General features: G+C 37.8%; 3 protein-coding genes across 8 annotated transcripts in view; all 3 read right to left on the bottom strand.

Annotated features, from left to right (window-relative positions):
- Positions 1–1,282, bottom strand: part of si:dkey-34e4.1 (carboxyl-terminal PDZ ligand of neuronal nitric oxide synthase protein) — a 45,922-nt gene extending 44,640 nt beyond the window's left edge. Inside the window, exon 1 of one of the 3 annotated variants that reach the window (XR_010911613.1) lies at positions 603–1,280. Coding sequence is in view for 2 of the 3 variants with exons in the window: in XM_067484625.1 (XP_067340726.1) it covers positions 603–707 (105 nt within the window). In the remaining variant the exon portion in view is untranslated. Of the gene's footprint in view, positions 1–602 lie in introns of all 3 variants that reach the window. The other 2 variants (XM_067484625.1, XM_067484620.1) reach the window with 2 other exon arrangements.
- A 3,282-nt stretch (positions 1,283–4,564) lies between these two features.
- Positions 4,565–10,538, bottom strand: cacfd1 (calcium channel flower domain containing 1). 2 transcript variants are annotated; one of them, XR_010911587.1, is made up of 6 exons: positions 9,985–10,538; positions 8,333–8,405; positions 7,738–7,863; positions 7,410–7,517; positions 7,222–7,293; positions 4,565–7,019 (listed from the first exon to the last, which is right to left on the bottom strand). XR_010911587.1 is itself a non-coding variant. In XM_067484323.1 (5 exons), exons 1-5 carry the CDS (start codon positions 10,091–10,093, stop codon positions 6,929–6,931), a joined length of 507 nt encoding a protein of 168 aa, XP_067340424.1. In that variant the 5' UTR covers positions 10,094–10,532; the 3' UTR covers positions 4,565–6,928. The 2 variants fall into 2 exon arrangements, 1 of the variants encoding a protein (XP_067340424.1); XM_067484323.1 differs by lacking the exon at positions 7,222–7,293 and having other exon boundaries at positions 9,985–10,532.
- Positions 10,539–10,819: 281 nt separating this feature from the next.
- Positions 10,820–14,618, bottom strand: ptcd2 (pentatricopeptide repeat domain 2). 3 transcript variants are annotated; one of them, XM_067484320.1, is made up of 10 exons: positions 14,483–14,618; positions 13,607–13,699; positions 13,385–13,514; positions 13,151–13,268; positions 12,967–13,045; positions 12,793–12,884; positions 12,567–12,680; positions 12,365–12,439; positions 12,166–12,279; positions 10,820–11,954 (listed from the first exon to the last, which is right to left on the bottom strand). In XM_067484320.1, the coding sequence occupies exons 1-10, from the start codon at positions 14,616–14,618 to the stop codon at positions 11,730–11,732; spliced, it is 1,176 nt and encodes a 391-aa protein (XP_067340421.1). In that variant the 3' UTR covers positions 10,820–11,729. The 3 variants fall into 3 exon arrangements, with proteins under 3 accessions (XP_067340421.1, XP_067340422.1, XP_067340423.1); XM_067484321.1 differs by lacking the exon at positions 12,166–12,279 and having other exon boundaries at positions 14,483–14,610; XM_067484322.1 differs by lacking the exons at positions 12,166–12,279; positions 12,365–12,439 and having other exon boundaries at positions 14,483–14,610.
- Positions 14,619–17,820: the final 3,202 nt, after the last annotated feature.

The following is a 17,820-nucleotide window of genomic DNA, read 5'->3' as shown; positions in this document are numbered from 1 at the left end:
ACAGAGCACAAAGTGGAACCTGAATATTCAGACAGATGAGCCTTGAGTTTGAACTTTGGACCAGTAACACTTCCTTGATTTAACTCTTTCCACCATTGTTTAAATTAGCAGCTGGACTATGCGATGACTCAAAGCTGTGTGACAGAAAATTAATCTGCAAATATGCTGATGATCGATTGAGTCCAATTATCAGCAATTGCTGGTTTGAGCCTCATTTCTGTGTTTTACACCATTGCAGTGATCCTTTTCTCCCATATATGATTCATAATCCAAAAATTATATTATTTTTATTATTATAAGTTTCCACCCCTAGAGGTTAGCAATTCAAAGACTTGAGAAACCCTGAATACCCTGAAAATACGCCCAGTTCAGCTTTGACCATCACAAATATGGACACCACAGTTTCCAAGGATTCAACATCTATAATTCAGCACATGTGCGTTTATGGACCCTGTGTTCAAACTTTCGGATGGATCCCATCTGAAGGGGTCTAGTGCACCTGCCACTTCGCTTCAGATCAACACAATATACATCCCGGCTCTACCCGGACAGTGAGGCTCAAAGGTGCCAAAACGTGAAGCAAACGTCGGGTTTTATTTCACCTTCGCTTGGAAATGAATCCCATGTTGATAAGCCTCCTCGTTGTGGAGCGGCACCCTCGAGTCCGCCACATCATCCACCAGGTTGTACCTGTTCCTCGCGGGCATCGCGGGCTCCAACTAATAATAAAGACCCCCCCCCCAACGACACACACGGCAAACACCGTTTACCACCCGAGCGCACGAAGGTCGACTGCGTTGGACGCGCTACGATCCCATGTGTGTGAACAGCGAAGCTCCAAGTGTGAGTTCCCGGTGGAAAGACAGTCCATTGTTGTTGCTTCGAGCTTCAAAGGTCCCGTCGTCAACGGGGACACGTCTGCCCGTTTTCCTTCAGGATTTCAGCCAAAAACGCAGCGGCACGGAGGGCGTCTGGTTCCAAAGCCGCAGGGGGATTTAAGCGTCAAGAAGCGGCCGCTCTTCCCTCAGCAGATGATATGGTTTTATTTGAATCCACGTCCCGTTGTTGGCGGTGGCAACGCTGCAGCCGTCTCTCTGCCTCCACAGTGCACAAAGCGAGTCCCTCATTGGAGCAAAGTTCCCAGGCATGATGCAACCCGGAGCTGGGAGGAAATCCAGCAGACAAGTTAGTCCTCCCCTCAGGAGGGGGAACATTTGATAGGCTGCTAGGCCTCCCGGGAGGGGAGAAGGGCGACTACCTGAAGGCAAATATGCAGGGAGATAAAAGTAGGATTTTCAAAAAATAAAAATCTGATCAAACACGAAACAGTTTGGATTTGAGTAAAAGACGTCCATGTGCTTTTTACTTATTTGCATTTTCTGCTGCACGCACTTCAACACATTTATTGCTGTTTTTTTTCCACTACATTAATTAGACCTGCAGTTAATAACTTTCAGATAAAATCTGTTATTGTTATGAATGACACTACCGAAAAGTTAAGTTAACTCCATATTCACCAGCTCCAACAAACAATTGTTGCTGCCTAACTGTTGAAACATCGGTGCATCAGTAATCTGATATTAGCCTAATGTATAACTGCATATTATTTTGTTATCAAGTTTGTTTTACTTTTTAGAGTAGAAGTATTTACTTGTAATGTCTTTAACTTATGATGAAATATATTTGTTTTAATATAAAATAAAGTCAAAGTCATGTTTATTTCACTGTCTAACTGCACTAAAGGTCTAAATAGGTGAATTGTTGTATATGATGAATCATTACCACATTAAAAACTTAGATTCCATGTTGTGATCTCCCTTATTTCTTATTTCCTCATGCAGTTATTCTATTGTAGGCCCTGAGCTTCTGGTTGTTTTTCTCAACATAAAAGACATCTCTAAAGTTGTATTTTGCATTATAGAGCCTGGAAGCCGATCGAGTGGCCAAGATTCCTGTCACAAACCTTATTAGGTCCTTTTCATCGTCCTTGGAGTTTTCCCACAGGAGCCCAGTGTGTCTATGGGCAGATAACAGTCACTAAAGAGCCATTATCACTTGCATGATAAATTGTTTTGATGTCTGCAACAAAACAGCTCTGTTTAGATAATAAATGGCTGTTTACTGGTCATTTAGTGGAAAATGATGAGGCGTCGATTCTTGTGATGCTTAATCAAACTTCCATCTCATTACTGCTGCACCTGATGGTATTTACACAAAACATACATATTCCTGTATCTGCACCTTCAGTTTCCATAAAAAATAACTGACATGATGCATTAATCACACTCAAATAATTGGTGGGTTAATGCTGAATACTGAAATGATGTCCCGGTGCCCTCTGTTGGTTGCTCAACGTAAATGACTGCTGTTAAAAAGACATTTTTATCACGTTTCCAGAGGTTTAAGGAATATTAGTACTTAATAAAGAGAAGGTCTTTGTCCATACTTGGTTACTATGCAATTGAGAGGCAGCATATATTAATATATCATACTAATAAAAAGAATTAAGATCTAATGTGAGAAAGGGGCAGTCACGTGCCACAACTAAATCCCACCAATCTCCACTCAAAGGGCAAGCTATTAAGAGTGAAAATTAATAAGCTTAAAATATGAAAAAGAAAGGGCCAATGCTGACATAATGCAGGCTTAACTGAATGCTTAGAGGTGGCCATGATTGACTTTATGAAGCAATTAAACAGGCTTTAACCAGCAGTAAAAGCAACCTTTTATATGACCTTTAACATCCAAACCTCCCATCTTGTTGGTCCTGTTGCAGACCACTTATACAATTAAAGTTCAAATGCAAGTAAGAGAAGCTGTATCATGTAATGCAAAGGGTGTGTTTAAATGCTAACATGTGGTAAAGGACACAACAGGAGAAACATGGAGACAACTGGCAAGACAGATACGATAAAATGTAAATAAGATATCAATCTTGCTGCAGGACAATGGCAGGAAACTGCTAGCTGTCCAAGTATTACCAAACCAGCTTTCCTGTGAAGCTCCCTATTTAACGTGTTCTCTCTTTTTACGTATAAGCGACCACCTGTCATTTATCTATTAGCAACGCCAAACAAGAGTTTCCCCATTTGGTTTCATCAGGATGTTACATTCATCTCTGCTGTGATGATGTCAGATGGTTCACAGTTTCACCGTATGATTTTTACAGCGGCTACAAAGAAAAAAATAGGGAGAAAATAAAGCAGCCCGTGATGAGTCAGAGTTCTGTAGTATTTCAAGAAAATACCAGCAGTCCATCGCAGGTTGATTAGGGGAAATGAGGCTCACAGAGACGTGCAGAAAAGCTTGTAGCTATGAGACTGGGAGCTGGATCATTGTGTTGTAGTGCCAAATATCAGTCATCTTGAAAAACAAGTTTATGGCAAGTTGAGCAAACAAATTAACTGGTACAAAGTTTTATCAAAAGCTGATTAAAAGATATAACAAATGGCAAACTACAGAGGTTAACATATGTGCAGTATCCAAAAAGCATTTTTGATACATAGAAGTATATAAAGTCATATTAGTGAAATGTTAAATATATAAGTAAATATGTTCAATTTCCTTAGCTAGGTGTCTCTTATGTGCCACTGTGTCAGACTGATGAAGACATCTCCAAAACAATGAACCTCGCTTCTTTAGATCAAAATACCCTGAACGATAACTCAGAAGAAAAGCGCGCATCAGTCTATAAACAAATGGGAACAATGGGAACGTCTAGGGTCTAGCCTGGATATCTGTGATAAAACAGACATCTTGTGAGGAACTGCTCAGTGCTCATGACCTGAAAACCTCTTTCAGGTGTTGCTCTTCGATGATTAACAGAGGACAAATGCAAAAGAATGTTCTTGACATTTAATTCCATGTTTTATACTTTTTTTCAAAATGCACACTTCCCCAATAGCCTTTATATAAATGCTGAAAGAAAAACACAATCTTTTTATACATCCAGTCAAACGTAGCAAGGATAAACCAAAAAGGGTCAAACTTGAGTGTTAATCATATCCTCCATACAAATATACTAAATTAAATGTTTTATTAAAATTCTCAAGGCTATTTTCTGCAATAGCAACCAGTTCAAGTAATAACCGATATGGTTTCAAGTGCCCTTGATGTCACAAGCGCGGTTTCACGTAGAGAGGGAAGAATACAGAAAGCACACCAATGAAAAGGACTCGCTTTGAAGCAGCTTAATCACAATGACAGAGTGTGGGCCACATTAGTGTGAATGCCAGACGCTCATCATTGCTTTAAAATGCAGGTTTACAGACAATGAATACAGCTCTTAAGCAGCCAGATCGGTGCACCATAATGTTTCAAAAGATATATTTAAAGTATCCCACCAATGAAAAACGCTTTTTTAAATTGATGTTTACGCAATACAATGTTTGTCATTAGAACAATGACATCATCTATCTTTAATCTATTAACATCTTTCTATATACAAGTGTCATGAGGAAACGTCACATACTCTGAGTATCAACTCAAAGCAGGTGAAGCCGGAAACGTGTTCAGTTGCAGCTGCAATAATTACATATGAAAACATAAGAAACCAACAATGTGGTAGTAGCAAGTTTGTTTAATTCGTTAGTTTAAAACAGGATCATGATGCACATGACAACACAAATATCTTACACATAACCCTTACAGCAAAGAGACACTCGAGCCTTGCAGATGCAGAATTAGTAAATGTATTTTTGGATAACACAGAATAAGATATCAAAGCTGAGGTGACAGAAGGATGTGCGTTTGTGTTGTTTTCTTAACCTTCCACACAGCCTTAAAACTGTAGTGTTTGTCTGTAGCACATTGCTGGTGTGTGTAGTTTTTATCCACTTGTGAGCAATTTTAAATGTCTTACCAATAGCTCTAAGAGGTCATTTCACAGACGCATGCTTAAGCGAGCGACCAGACACCTATGATCTATGAATGAACGGTTACCTGTTAACTGTACCTGTACACTGTGCATTGTAAGTGTGCGCAAGTATGATACCTGAGAGTTGGTGGTTAAGTGTGAATAATCCTGACCAGCCAGTAAGACAGAAGCAGCTGTAAGAGCTACGTGTAAACACTTACTCCGAACGCATCCTTAGGACTGATGACACAACAAAGGCAAGGCAACAAAACAACACAGTAAATAGCTGACCACTGCAGACCTCAGCTGAGTAACAAAGGCAAACCGTGGCTCTAATGGTTTAATGTGGGATACAGACCAATCAGTCCCTGAAACAAGACTCTTTGCCTCATTAAAATGTGATGGATTGTGGGACAGTGGTGTACTAATTAAGACTCACTATAGACACAGCAAATATTAAACTGATTATAAACAAAAATGGTACATTTGTTCGTCACATAACTTTACTACTTGAACAAAAGGATTCATACATAACAACGTGACCCATGCCCTGAAAGCTTTTTGTGTAGTGCAGGAATGAGCTTAAACTAACTGGAAAATAAATATCAGAAGGCAGAAAACTACATTAAAAAAAACAAAAAAATAAATAAAACAACATACCTTCTTTGGGTATACCAGTTACATTCCCCAATGTTCAAAATATCCCTAATGCCTGTGTGTGTTTAAAATGCATTCAGGGTGCAGTTCAGAGTTGCATGTGCACAGCAGGTGTTAAAATCACGCAGTTTGTATATGTAATTCAAAGTTGTTATGTGTATGATACAGAAGACAGTAATTTCCAGAGTTACTCAAAATGTCTATTGGAAAGCTTGGTTCTTGTTTTGGAATAAAAATAAATCGCACTCTGCTGAAAAGCCTCATATTTTTGTTCTGTTGTGGACACAGCAGTGAGTGTGTTTGTGAAGAACTCTTGGTTATACACACACACGTACACACTAAAACTCTGGCCCATTAAAAGGTCGAAAAAGGGAAGGCGGCTTTTGGATGAGAGGTAAACGTCTTCAAGAATCCCAAGCAAATCCAACTGACTTCAAATATCACTTTTGTAAATACCATGATGTGGGTGAACTGTACATTTATACCATAAGAGTTAAAAGGGTGTTGAAAACCGAGACAGCGTGTGGCTGTTCAAACACCCAAAAGCAGCAATAAAAGGTCACATTTCACGACATAAATACGGGAAAACACTGGTAATAATTCTCCATGATTTGAAAATTAAGCCAGTTTTTTTTTTAATAAAGCTGGTAATTTTCACTTCAACTAAAACTATGCAACTGAGTAAATTTAATATCTAATAAATTTCATCATAAATTCTAATGTTTGTTCAATCTCATTAACTATAAAATGACCCCCCAACCACAAAGTCTTTACTGTTACTCTACTGTACTGAAACATTCATAGCCCATGTCCCTGGAAATCCCACTGCCCAAAACTTTGTGATAATGAGTTTAGAGCTGTGAAAAGTCTGAACCTCTTGTGTTATAGATGTTTTCTTTACCCACTGTAGTCACACAACTCTGAATCACACCCACAAAGTCACAGTAAATAACCTAAAGTCAATTATGTACATTTTACAATCTATTCTGATTTCCTAAAAGGATACTGGGCTACAAAGTTGTACCTTAAAGTTTCCCTGCCAAGACTGAGTTTACAACTGACAGTAGCAAACAAAACAAAAGGCAACATGTCATAAACATAACCTATAACCTATAAGAAGAAATAAAACCATTAAAACACAACTTTGAATCTAAACCTCTCCAATCAATGAGTGATCCATTTTCACATTAGGTACCAAACAATATTATGAATCCAACATCAATGTGTTAGGATACTATTAGGTTAGGACCACAAGAATGCAGCAGTTAGGAGTTCATAAATAAACAGGGTATCTTTGTTATGTAGTGAAAAAAATTATAGTAAGGGGAGAAGGACGGAGAAAAAGGGAGGACATATGGAAGTCGGCTCAAAAACAAAATCATTAATAAGAAGTGGGAAGATGGGAAGGCAGGTGCCTCACTCTGGAGCCCCATTTGTCGATCCTGTCATTCTTTCTTCATCCCCCTGCTTCTGATGGTTCAGTCTGGCATAAGTCACCGCGTCTCCCCTGTGAGAAAAAAAAACAAACACAAAAGGAAAGAAAGCAGAATGCAAGAAAAGGAGAAGGGGTAACATAAAGTTATGAGGAGGGAGAGGTGGATCGAAACAAAAGAAAAAGCAGGTATGGCAGAAGATGACCATGTAACTATTAGTAATTACACAGATGACCCTGTCAGAAGTTAATTTGCATTTATAAATGGGCTCATTACCATTGTTAGAACTTTCAAGCACAAAATTTAAACCTTGATTAGAATGTGGAATACTGTTGTTAATGTGGGAGTCTGTTTTAATTTGGAATTTTAGAGTGAGATACCAAGAGATATGAATCATTACAACAGCTCTTATTCAACAATATACAGAACAATTATATATAAATGATATTAAGTAGACAACTTACTTTTTGCCTAAAGATGCAAGACCATACAGAACTCCTGTAGCAAACGCAATGGCATTTCCAAACAAGGTTGTGAAGGAGAAACTCAATAATATGGGAAACAGAGCCATCCTGAAAATCCGCAATCAAAGAGGAGAAAAACTAAAGTCAGTAAATCTTATGTTACATGCAGGCCCATAACCACTACAGCATGTCCAACACATTAGTAATGTTAAAAATAGAAATTCACATTTAAAAAAATATTATTTTCATATAGTGAAGTACAGAAGAAAACAGCTGCCTATATTTTCTTAGTGCCTGAAAACATCTACAAGGCAAAGTTTTTCCTCACCCACAGTAGAAGAAGGCTTTTTGCCAGGGTTTGAGTTTGTCTGCACGGGCTGCTACTGCATTAGCAAACTCTATGAACTGGCAACAGAACGGGACTTCACACAAGAACAGCACGAAGGCGGTCAACCTTGAGACAAGAGGGGAGGACACAAACACAGCAGTGAGTCAGCCTGTAACGCCTCCATCCAATACTTGTGCAGTGGTGGCTCAAATGGTGGAGGGTATGGAGGAATTTAAACAGCACCGGAAGACAAAATTCACACTCACCTTTACTGAAAAGGCAACAGCAAAAAAGATTCTCAAATGGCAGTGAGGTAAATTAATGCTGAACTTAACATGTTTTGTTTATGAGAGGGACTGAAAAACAAGCCACGGGTGGTTTTGTTGGGTTGTGAGGTAAAACACCATGCATCCAATGCTGAGATGTCATCAACATGTAGTCATGTAGATGACAAGGCCTGCACTACACCTCAATCAATATACCATAGTTTTCTGGACATTTTGTGTCCATTTTGGCTTACTTACATCCAGGAATGTAAGTAAGCCAATTTATGCTATGCTATGTCAAAGCAGGTTTAACAGAATTAAAGACTTACACCATCCACACCCCTGCAGCAATATTTAAAGGGTTCACAGTGACACAGTTCCACACTCCTGAGATGGCACAGGCTGCGTGAAAACAACACAAAAGGGTTGTTATTAGACTACTGTAAGACAGGTGAGAGCAAAATAGATCTTAAAATTATGGATGTGTCTGTTAGGTGTAGTCACTCCTTTTACATATGCACTGTTACCATCTGTACTCGCTCGATATAGGCTATCCTAATAAAAATTAGGGTGCGTTAACATATGAGTCATGTTCAATGTGTAGATATTAATCTACAATATCTGCGGCTGTGGTGCAGTTGTTGGTTCGATCCCCATTAGTAAGAGAAATTCCGTTTCCTATTCAGTGTCTGTACCAAATGGAAACAACTTAACACAACTTATTTTCATCTGTCAATTATTTTCTCAATCAATTATTCAGTCAATAAAACTAATAAAAAGGCGAAAGATGGTATATTTCACCAGACCCCTCTGGGAACATCTTCAAATAGTATATTCTGTCCAACTAATAGACCAAAACTGTTAAAAAATATTTAGTTAATTGTAGAAGACAACACAAAAGCTGAATCAACAAAACCCAATCAACCTGATAAATACTGGATTTTCATGAGCATCAACCCTTTACTTTAATAAACATCTTAATAACACTTTAATAACACTTAATGATGGCTAAAGTGATGTGTTCACCTTATTGTGTCGGTCTAAAATCCCAATTTATTTCTCAGAACAAAATCAATTCACAGCAGCAAGTCACAATCCTGTCTTTATTCTATAATTTCTATCATTTCGAAATCGGTGCTATGTGTAAGGGATGTGTTGGTTGATATTTTGCCAAATTCTAAATCACAGTTATGAAACTTGTAATTGCCTGGTCATGCAGTGACACCAGAGAAGGCAGAGCTTTCATCAACACTTTCAGCCAGAATCTCCAAAGAACAGAGGGCAAATGTGCCCATTGTATTGTGTGAACTGTCAGGACAGATAAAGCAGCAGTGTCATGAAGAAACTATGTTCAAATTATGTAGCATGACCTGTTCCTTGAGAACATTCGGCCTCCTTAATAATACAGAGTTCATTGAATATGCAGTGCACCAGGTAGTGAATGTGATACAGGCTCTGTGACTCTGGTGTCACCGTGAAGGAGCAGGACCGGCAAGAGGCCTGCAAAGCTGCTGGAAAACTACAAAGCCAGCAGTAAAGGTCACTGCAGTTTCACCTGCTGTGGACTTATCTGTGTATTTATCGAGTTCGTATCTAGTAAATTAGGAATAACTTGTTAAATAAGCAGGCGAGGCAAACAGGCGGTGCCCGATAGTGGCAGCTGCAGTGGGGCGACAATGGGCTGTGACAAAGCTTTTGTGTTGGCTGGTTGAGCAACTCAAATGTTGTGTAGCGTAGATACAATCAAAAGACTGTAATCCGGTGCCATTTTCATCTTCTCAGCAATTAGCATTCACATAAACACTTAGGCTAAAGAAAGTGTGACAAAAATCTGACAATAAAATGAAAACAAAATGATACAGAAAACATCAAACTCCTTCTTAAAATACTAGAATAAACTAGGATACAGCACACATGAAGTGGTGTTTTCACTTGGCATGTATCACACTTGTCGAGAGACTCCAAGACGTTGACAACTTACATATTCCTCCTAAAACCCCAGCTATTTTGCAGAGCCATCGGTACCACCATGTCATGCCATCATCGTCCGGGGTGGCTTTAGTGGACGCTGCCGTCTCCTCGGTGCTCATTGTGTTTGCTTAGCCAAGTTAGCCAAAGCTACCAAAAAAAAGTCCTACTTGCAGATGTCACAAACTGCTTAACTGCGGCTCCGTCCAGTGGGACCAGGTGCTATTTCACTATCTGCTTTGTGACTTTCCTTTCTTTTGTCACTTCTTTATTGAGGCCGGCTGCCTGTTTGCAGCAGCGTTCCACACAGCTTCCCACGTTACCCAGTACCAGCTAACCGACTAGCTCATGCTAAAAAGCCCCTGCCACCAGCTGGCGAAAAGAGGCAGCTATCACCGCATCCGTGCTCAAACGTCGCGTAATATTATACATGTAACGAAACTCTCACGAACTGTCCTTTGCAATGGGTTAAAATAATACACAGTTCACTTGGGTCCCCGTTGCCGATCCGTTGTTATGCTGCTCGCTCGCTACTCGGCAGATACACGCGGGGCATTGTGGGAGTTTTTTAAAATGTACGTCATGGTTTGTTTACATGCGGGGAAAGCTGCGTTAAATCGGGTTCGAACAATAGCCATTTACATTAAATATGAATTCTTACTGCACTTTACTTTCAAATCTAATCACTTGGTTAAAATGTAGTTAAACTTTTTTCGGTCACCAAATAATAATACAATTCATAATGAACCTGCCTTTGAGCCAGTCCGTTTGTTTTCAATTTTCCTACACATGCATGCAATCATTTTCTGCTGTTCTGCTTCTTTCAATAAACCGTTTCAGAATCTAACTAGGTGAATATTTTGAATTTTATTTTTGAGTCTGCAGTCAACAAATAGAACTCCAAAACAACAAAACCATAATAGATAAATGATTACAACAGTAGACCAAGTAGCCACCTCCTAAACTCATGAAACATTTTATTATATATTGTTTCCCCATTTTTAAAAAAATAGGTGATCTACAGAACAATTTTCTCAAGTTTTGCCAGCTTTCTAACCAAAACAAATGTGATAGCCATTCATTAGCATTTCTGGGAAGAAGATGGGTGATTTTATTCCACTCTAAATAGTTAAAAAACTTGTTGATAACTAGTTATATCTACAGGACTATAAGTGTTGTTTAAAAACCATCAGGGGTTTTCACTGATCACTGGGTATTTATGTTGTTGGAATAGCAAATGACTTGGCTTTGGGAATTGAGTGTAATGTTGATACATGACCAAAAAGGTGCATACTGCAGGTCAGATGATATAACCTATACATTTGTATCAGTCTGCCATAAACTACTGAAAAACTTGATAAAAAACATTAAATATGGCAAAACTTACCTGATTTGATCTTTTTAATTATCCAAGTCATCTTTAATCTCCCATTCACAACTTTATATGAAGCACATTCTTCCCAAATCACTCATGTTAGTCATATGTGATCCTTGCCGTGCAAGTACAGGTATAGCCATTTAACTGGTGTCTCCTCTGTAATTTTTCTTTTTGCAGCTTTTTGTTAAAAGTTCCCGCTACACAAACATGAACTGTGACCTCTTTTTCGTTACATTTTGTTCAAGGGATGACAAAATATGGGACCAAAGTCTAACACAGTCTTGCATAGGAAAAAGTGTATGCATTTCAGGAAAGGTAGATAATGGTGACAAAGTCGACTGTGTGTAGAGTCCCGGTTTGTAAGTTTCCATCAGACCACCTCATTCTGACAGCAGTGTGGACTGTAGTGGCCTCAGAGTCCTTCGGCTGGTCCTCCGCTCCTCCAATACAGGTGCTTGTTTTCTTCTATTTCCCTTGTGTGTGTGGCACAGCAGGTCATCGAGGGTCTGCTGAATCACCTGACCAGCTTGTTCAAGCTGAGTCACTAGCTGTTCCACTTTTGGCATATGTGGCCCACCCTCACTCTGCAAACGCAGCAAATCAACCTGAAACAGGTCAAAAGAAGCTACCAAGTCAACTTACTTGTAACTTATTGTTATTGGTTTCATATTAATCAGCAGAAAAAATGGCTCCTATAAACATTTAAAAAAAAAAACCCACTAGGCATCAGGCACTAATTTACCATTTTGTTACTACACCCTTATTTACTCCCTCGCTTGGGGAAATATAGGAATCTGTGTCAGATGTGTGACTCACCACCTCCTGAGAAAATTCTGGTTTCTTCACAAAGTACGGACTTTTAGATAATGTAGCAGCAGACAAGATGGAAATGGCATCGTTCATTGCTCCTGATATTGCCAATATTAACACCTAAACCACAATAAAACACTGAGGTTTAAGCAGTAACAGCAAGAAATCATGTAAGCTACAGTTACAGTGTATGATGCATCCTTACTTTCAAATTCTGGCATATTCTGCTGTCTGTGTTCATAATTTGTGAATACAATGACTGTGCCTTTTCGATGTCATTCTGGAATAACAACAACAACAACAACAAAAAAAAAATCATATTACACGGATGCGGTGATTATATTAAAAAAATAATATAATCTTATAATCTGCATGAATGAAAAATACAGCAAAAAGACCAAACTAACCCTCCTAAGTGCTAATGCAATAGCAAAGCAGTAAGCATGTCTGGGGATGAAGTATCCTTTAGCCTGCTTCTCCTCTATGAGAGCTGTGCAGATCCTGTATGACTCTGCTGTGTTCTGAATATAAAACAGGACATCAGTGCAAAATGAACACCTGGCACATGCTGAAACTCCCCAGAAACATGATATTTTTAAATTAAAATTGTAGTTGAATTAATAAAAATGTTACCAGTTTATAGCAGATACCAGTCGCCAGTGTTAGTGTGTCTTTGTTGAATGATATATTTTGGTTCCTCATAGTTCTCAGTACCTCCAGAGCATCTGCAGCAAAGTTTGGATTATTATACACGTGTGACAATAATTTTAGAGACATAAAACACCAAAATGTTGATCTGTCACTCACTTTCATATAAGCCTTTTGTGAATAACATGTCTATAGTGATGTTGAAAGAGGTTGCATCATTGAAAAACCCTATCATATTCTGTTCAGAAAGGTGAGAGGAAATGGTATTATTCAGTTCACAAAACTTTAACACATTCTGTCACATTTGTCAACAGTCAAGAGTAGTTGTCAATTTAATATTGACCTTATCTGTAATTGTAGCAGCAGCCATTTCCTCCAGACCCAGCTCATAGCAGAGTCTCATGAAAAGAGGACCAAACTTAAACTCCCCATACGCCAGGTTTCTGTTCTCTGCATGATACCTTGGGAGTGCAAATGAAAAGAGCATCTATAAAACCACATTCAACATATTATCTTATCTACATTTTTCTTAGGAGGTTCAAAACTTGTGTACAGTACAAGGGTGTACTGTACATACCTATAGATGGCATCTCTGGCTATCACCATGTCATCTGCAGACTGGCACAGGTGAAGGAGAAGCTTCAGCTCATCTCTTAATACAAGCTCATTCCTCAGTAGCTTCTGACTGAATAACTCAATATAATTTCCTGTGAAACCAGGTGAGAATATGAGCCTTTATTTATCATGTATAACACAAGACAAGATACAAATGACTAAATATTACCACCGACTCCTTCACCTTTTGATCCAGTGACCAGATGAGCCACAGCCAGCTTCCGTTGCTGAAAGTCTTCAAGTTTAATCACATCTTCTGACAACAGATGCCTCTTAGCTACAGGGAAACAGTTTTTAGATGTGAATACACCATATACTACGTAGTACTTAAAAGTATGCAAGTATTTAATTGCAAGTAAATGTTGAGTAAACAAGTGTTAACATTAAATTAGCAGGGCATCATAAGCACATTTTATGTTTAGTCTATATCATAACTATCACATACAAGTAGTGGGTAAAAAGTACAACATATACACCTGACACAAAGTTGTGGGGAAAGATAAAGTGCCATTAAATGGAAATACTCATGCTAGATACAGTACTTAAGTAAATATACAATAATAAAAAAAAAATATAATAAAGATCCAGATTAACTCTATATAATCTGAGTGTTCCGTTTGTTTATCCGTCCCTACATGTTGGCAGCCCAGTCTGGAGGAAGGATTCTGTGTCAAAAAGATTTGTTTTTATATGGTGCTTTTTTGTTTGTTTAAATAATTAATCTTTTATCAATGGCTTATTTTTATTTACTTATTTTTTCTGTGAGTCAAGTAACTGACACACACAAATCTTTGGCCAAGAAACCGAAGTACTGTCCCATCAGAAGAGGTAACGTTAACGCAAGGCTGCAACAAACCACGTGTGACAACATCGTGGATACATAAGGTCAGTTTTAGTTTAAACAGATATATTTTAATAAGTTACAGTAAACACAGGACCGTTACACACGCGTGTTAAGTACAACGTGCTAATGTAACTGTTAGCTTCTCTATGTCTAAACCAAGCTGGATACTTGTGTTTCCGACAGGACACATGTTATAACGAGTTTTGTTCGTCTTACCTCCTATGCAACTTTCAATCCAGCCTGGCTGCAAAACACCAAAAAATACTCCTTTCGAAGGTGCATGTAGTAACGACCGACAACATTTACCAAGTCTCCCCAGCGCCATGGTGCAAGTGCCCGCTGACTGTACCATGTCGGTTAAGAAAAGGGGAAATGATTTTATATAATATAAAATAAAATATAACATAGTCGCTTAAATCGTCGCTTGCGCCATAAAAATGCCTTTAAATGACTTTAAAATTCAATAGCACACTGCAAAAACTTTCATTTAATTAGGATAACATATATGTACTTATGTAAAACTTTGCAATACGCTGTTTGCAGCTGGTATCATCCAATATGGACGCGCCGTGGTCAGTGAGATTTAATTCTACATAACTGATGTGATTGGCATTTATTTCTAGTCACTTACACAAAGCTATAGTGATTTTTGTGCTTAGACAGATATAGGATTTTATATGTTATCGAAATACATACCACAGGAACCGAAGGGTGTTCATCTTTTCACCTACAGGTGGTGCTGCTGCACTTTACTTTAAAAATGTCTGACACTGTTTCTGCTTTGAAAAAAAGTTTGAAACACACTGCAACAACAGTAGCAGTTTTTCATATCGGCCCAATAATTAGCTCAGTAAAAAGCCAGAAAATTGTGAAAATTGCCATAATTTCTCTAAGAAAAGGCTGGACAATATTCATATTTCTCTCTCTCTTGAATCAGACCAACAGTCAAAAATCACATACTGCATATTCATTTCAATATAAGATGAAAAATAAAACAAGGAATCTTCATATTTGAGAAGCGCTTCTGCCTAAAAAAATGAGATCTAGCAGATTAATTCTTTTACTTTCAGTATTTTCCTTTTGAATAGAGCTAACCACAGAAACAAAAATCCAAATACTAGATATGTAAGGAGATTCATAAACACATTTTTATATGATAATATATTCTTATTTTTGATTATTTTCCAACTGTATTCACATCAGATTCTATGGAAGGAAAATGGCCTTCACAATTCACAAGATACTAAATACCAAATACAAAACATGTTTTAATCCGAGTGCAACATTTTTAAATATTCATACACTTTTATATCTTTATGTAAATTTTTTATGCACCACTGTGTAAGCTACTAAACTGCCAGCTTGGACTCTCCTTTTGCTCTCTGACTAAATTAGACTTTTCCGTTAAACAAAGTTTAAATACAATTTTATGAAATTAAACTGGTATACAATATAGAGTACAGGAATTTACATTCAACCAGCTTCAGTATATAAGGACTCAGTGAGCACTAAACCCTGCAGTAGTTAATGTACCCAACGACCCACACAGCGTTGCATAACCAGAGACCTTAGTAAAGAGTGCTGCCATGAAAGTCAAGTTGGAGATATATATTTTTAATTCAATGCTAGTATTAAATTCTTTCATGAGTCATTCATGCTCCATCTAAAGGAATGAATGATTGTTATATATTGTTAGATTATTGCTAAAAACAAAAGTATCAATCACAAGGTATTTGTAAACACAAATATAGAGCATGCAAATGTAGAGTTAATCATAAAATGTTTTATATAGGTTTTTCATTCAGTACATTGCAAGTTGTACAAATCTTCAGTGATTAAGATGCCTCCTAAATTAGATCCAATTATATGCTACATGTTGTACAAAGAAAATATAGCTGGGACAGGGAGGTTCCCCACTGTTGCCTTGGCAACAAGACCTCAGCTCATCCAACTGAGATTGCTTGCTCAGCCAATCAGACACAGGGCCCTGGATAATTTATGGTATCCAGCAAGGTGTATGAGTCCCACTGGTGTTCTTTCTCTTTCTGTATATGCATGTATTTTTGTTTTTAGAAATTTAAAAAAAAAACTACACACAACTCATCTGTAACGACACCTTGATAACTCAGTGTCGTGGCAGTTTATGTAAAGTTGTTCAAATAATGCAAAAATTAACAGTGAAATGTAGTACTATTGTGGGAGTTCTATTTTAGCACTCACACTCTAATTTCCCTTGACAGATTTCTGCTGAGAGATAGTAGCTCCTACATTTCCTTTGATTTATCCCTATGTGCACTTTCCTTTGGTTTTGGAAAGTGCCTGGGGTGTCCCATCATCATTAATAAATGTCCCCAGTGAAACATTTTTGATGCAGAAGAAAAAAAACTGCTGGTACCGATCACTGACCGTGTGTCACTGTTATAAAATCAGTGTCCTTGAAGGCAGTTAAATGGGTAAGCTTCAATCTACAGCCAATGTACATTCATTGTGTATGCATGCCAATTCACTCAGTGATGGATTTTACATGAAAACATTAATGTCTGTGTTCTGAATGTTCTGTTTGGTTAAATGGTACGGATGCCAGAACTTGTGAATAAAAGTGTAAATAAGATAAACCTTCCATTCCATCCACTGTTATGATGCTGCCTTTATTTTTTGCTTTCTCTGTCACTATCCCTAAGATGCTCTTGAGTCCATTACAGACTGGAGAAGCTAAATATACTCTAACATCATGTTTGCATATGTAACTGAGATTTGCTTAGATATTTTAATTTAATGTATTACCTTCATTAGCGTGGCTGACTGCAGCCATATTTATGTTTATGCAAGTGTTTTCACCTGATAGCCACAAAACAAAATATGCATATGCACGTTAGGCAATAAGGATAATATTCCTAGAATTGAGTTATGACATCCCACTGACTGCTTTAAAATAGCTGGGCTGAAATGCAGGAGACAGATTAACCCTAAGCATTAATCAAAAAACTTGTTTTTTTATTTATTTCACAATACTTTCCTACCTGCAGTATATTTATGATACCTTAAAGGCTGTTCCTATTGCTTTATGTGTTTAAGTAATGTGTCTTATTGTTTTGTTCTTCTCGTGTTCCCCAAGTTTCCACAAAAAACACTGAATACTTGAAAAAGTTTTGTGTTGCACACTCTGATCTCAGTCTTGAAAGAGAAAACAGAGCCTCCAGGCTTTTTCTCTTTATGTGAACATAAAACTCCTACTTATACAGCATAGCTCTCAGGGATGCTTGTCATCAAGTATATCAAATAAAAAATAAAAAAGACTGCCCTCCTTGGCCACATTTATATTTATACCTAATCATCAATCAATTTAGCAGCCACTTTTCTCTTTTCTGTCATTTTAACAGTTAATGTATGTTTTTAGGTAGTCTATCTGTAATTAGGTCACATACTGTTTGTACTCCATTCTCATTTCTACACTGATATGTGGATTTATTGTAGGTTTTAAGTAGATTAATGAACCTAGTTTAATGATAATACAAGGGAAACACAGGTATCATAGTTGTCTCACTGCAAATAAG

This window comes from Channa argus, chromosome 18 (assembly GCF_033026475.1).
Source record: "Channa argus isolate prfri chromosome 18, Channa argus male v1.0, whole genome shotgun sequence".
NCBI classification, from domain to species: Eukaryota; Metazoa; Chordata; class Actinopteri; order Anabantiformes; family Channidae; genus Channa; species Channa argus.
The sequence above is the reverse complement of the archived record's forward strand: the minus strand, read 5'-3'. Positions and strand labels throughout refer to the sequence as shown.

Coding starts and splice junctions, on each gene's coding strand:
- ptcd2 (XM_067484320.1), bottom strand. CDS start 14,618: ATGGTACAGTCAGCGGGCACTTGCACCATGGCGCTGGGGAGACTTGGT. Junction 13,700..14,482: donor GATTGAAAGTTGCATAGGAG/GTAAGACGAACA, acceptor GTTTCCCTGTAG/CTAAGAGGCATCTGTTGTCA. Junction 13,515..13,606: donor TCTGGTCACTGGATCAAAAG/GTGAAGGAGTCG, acceptor CTGGTTTCACAG/GAAATTATATTGAGTTATTC.
- cacfd1 (XM_067484323.1), bottom strand. CDS start 10,093: ATGAGCACCGAGGAGACGGCAGCGTCCACTAAAGCCACCCCGGACGAT. Junction 8,406..9,984: donor TGGGGTTTTAGGAGGAATAT/GTAAGTTGTCAA, acceptor GTTTTCACGCAG/CCTGTGCCATCTCAGGAGTG. Junction 7,518..7,737: donor AAAGCCTTCTTCTACTGTGG/GTGAGGAAAAAC, acceptor GCGGATTTTCAG/GATGGCTCTGTTTCCCATAT.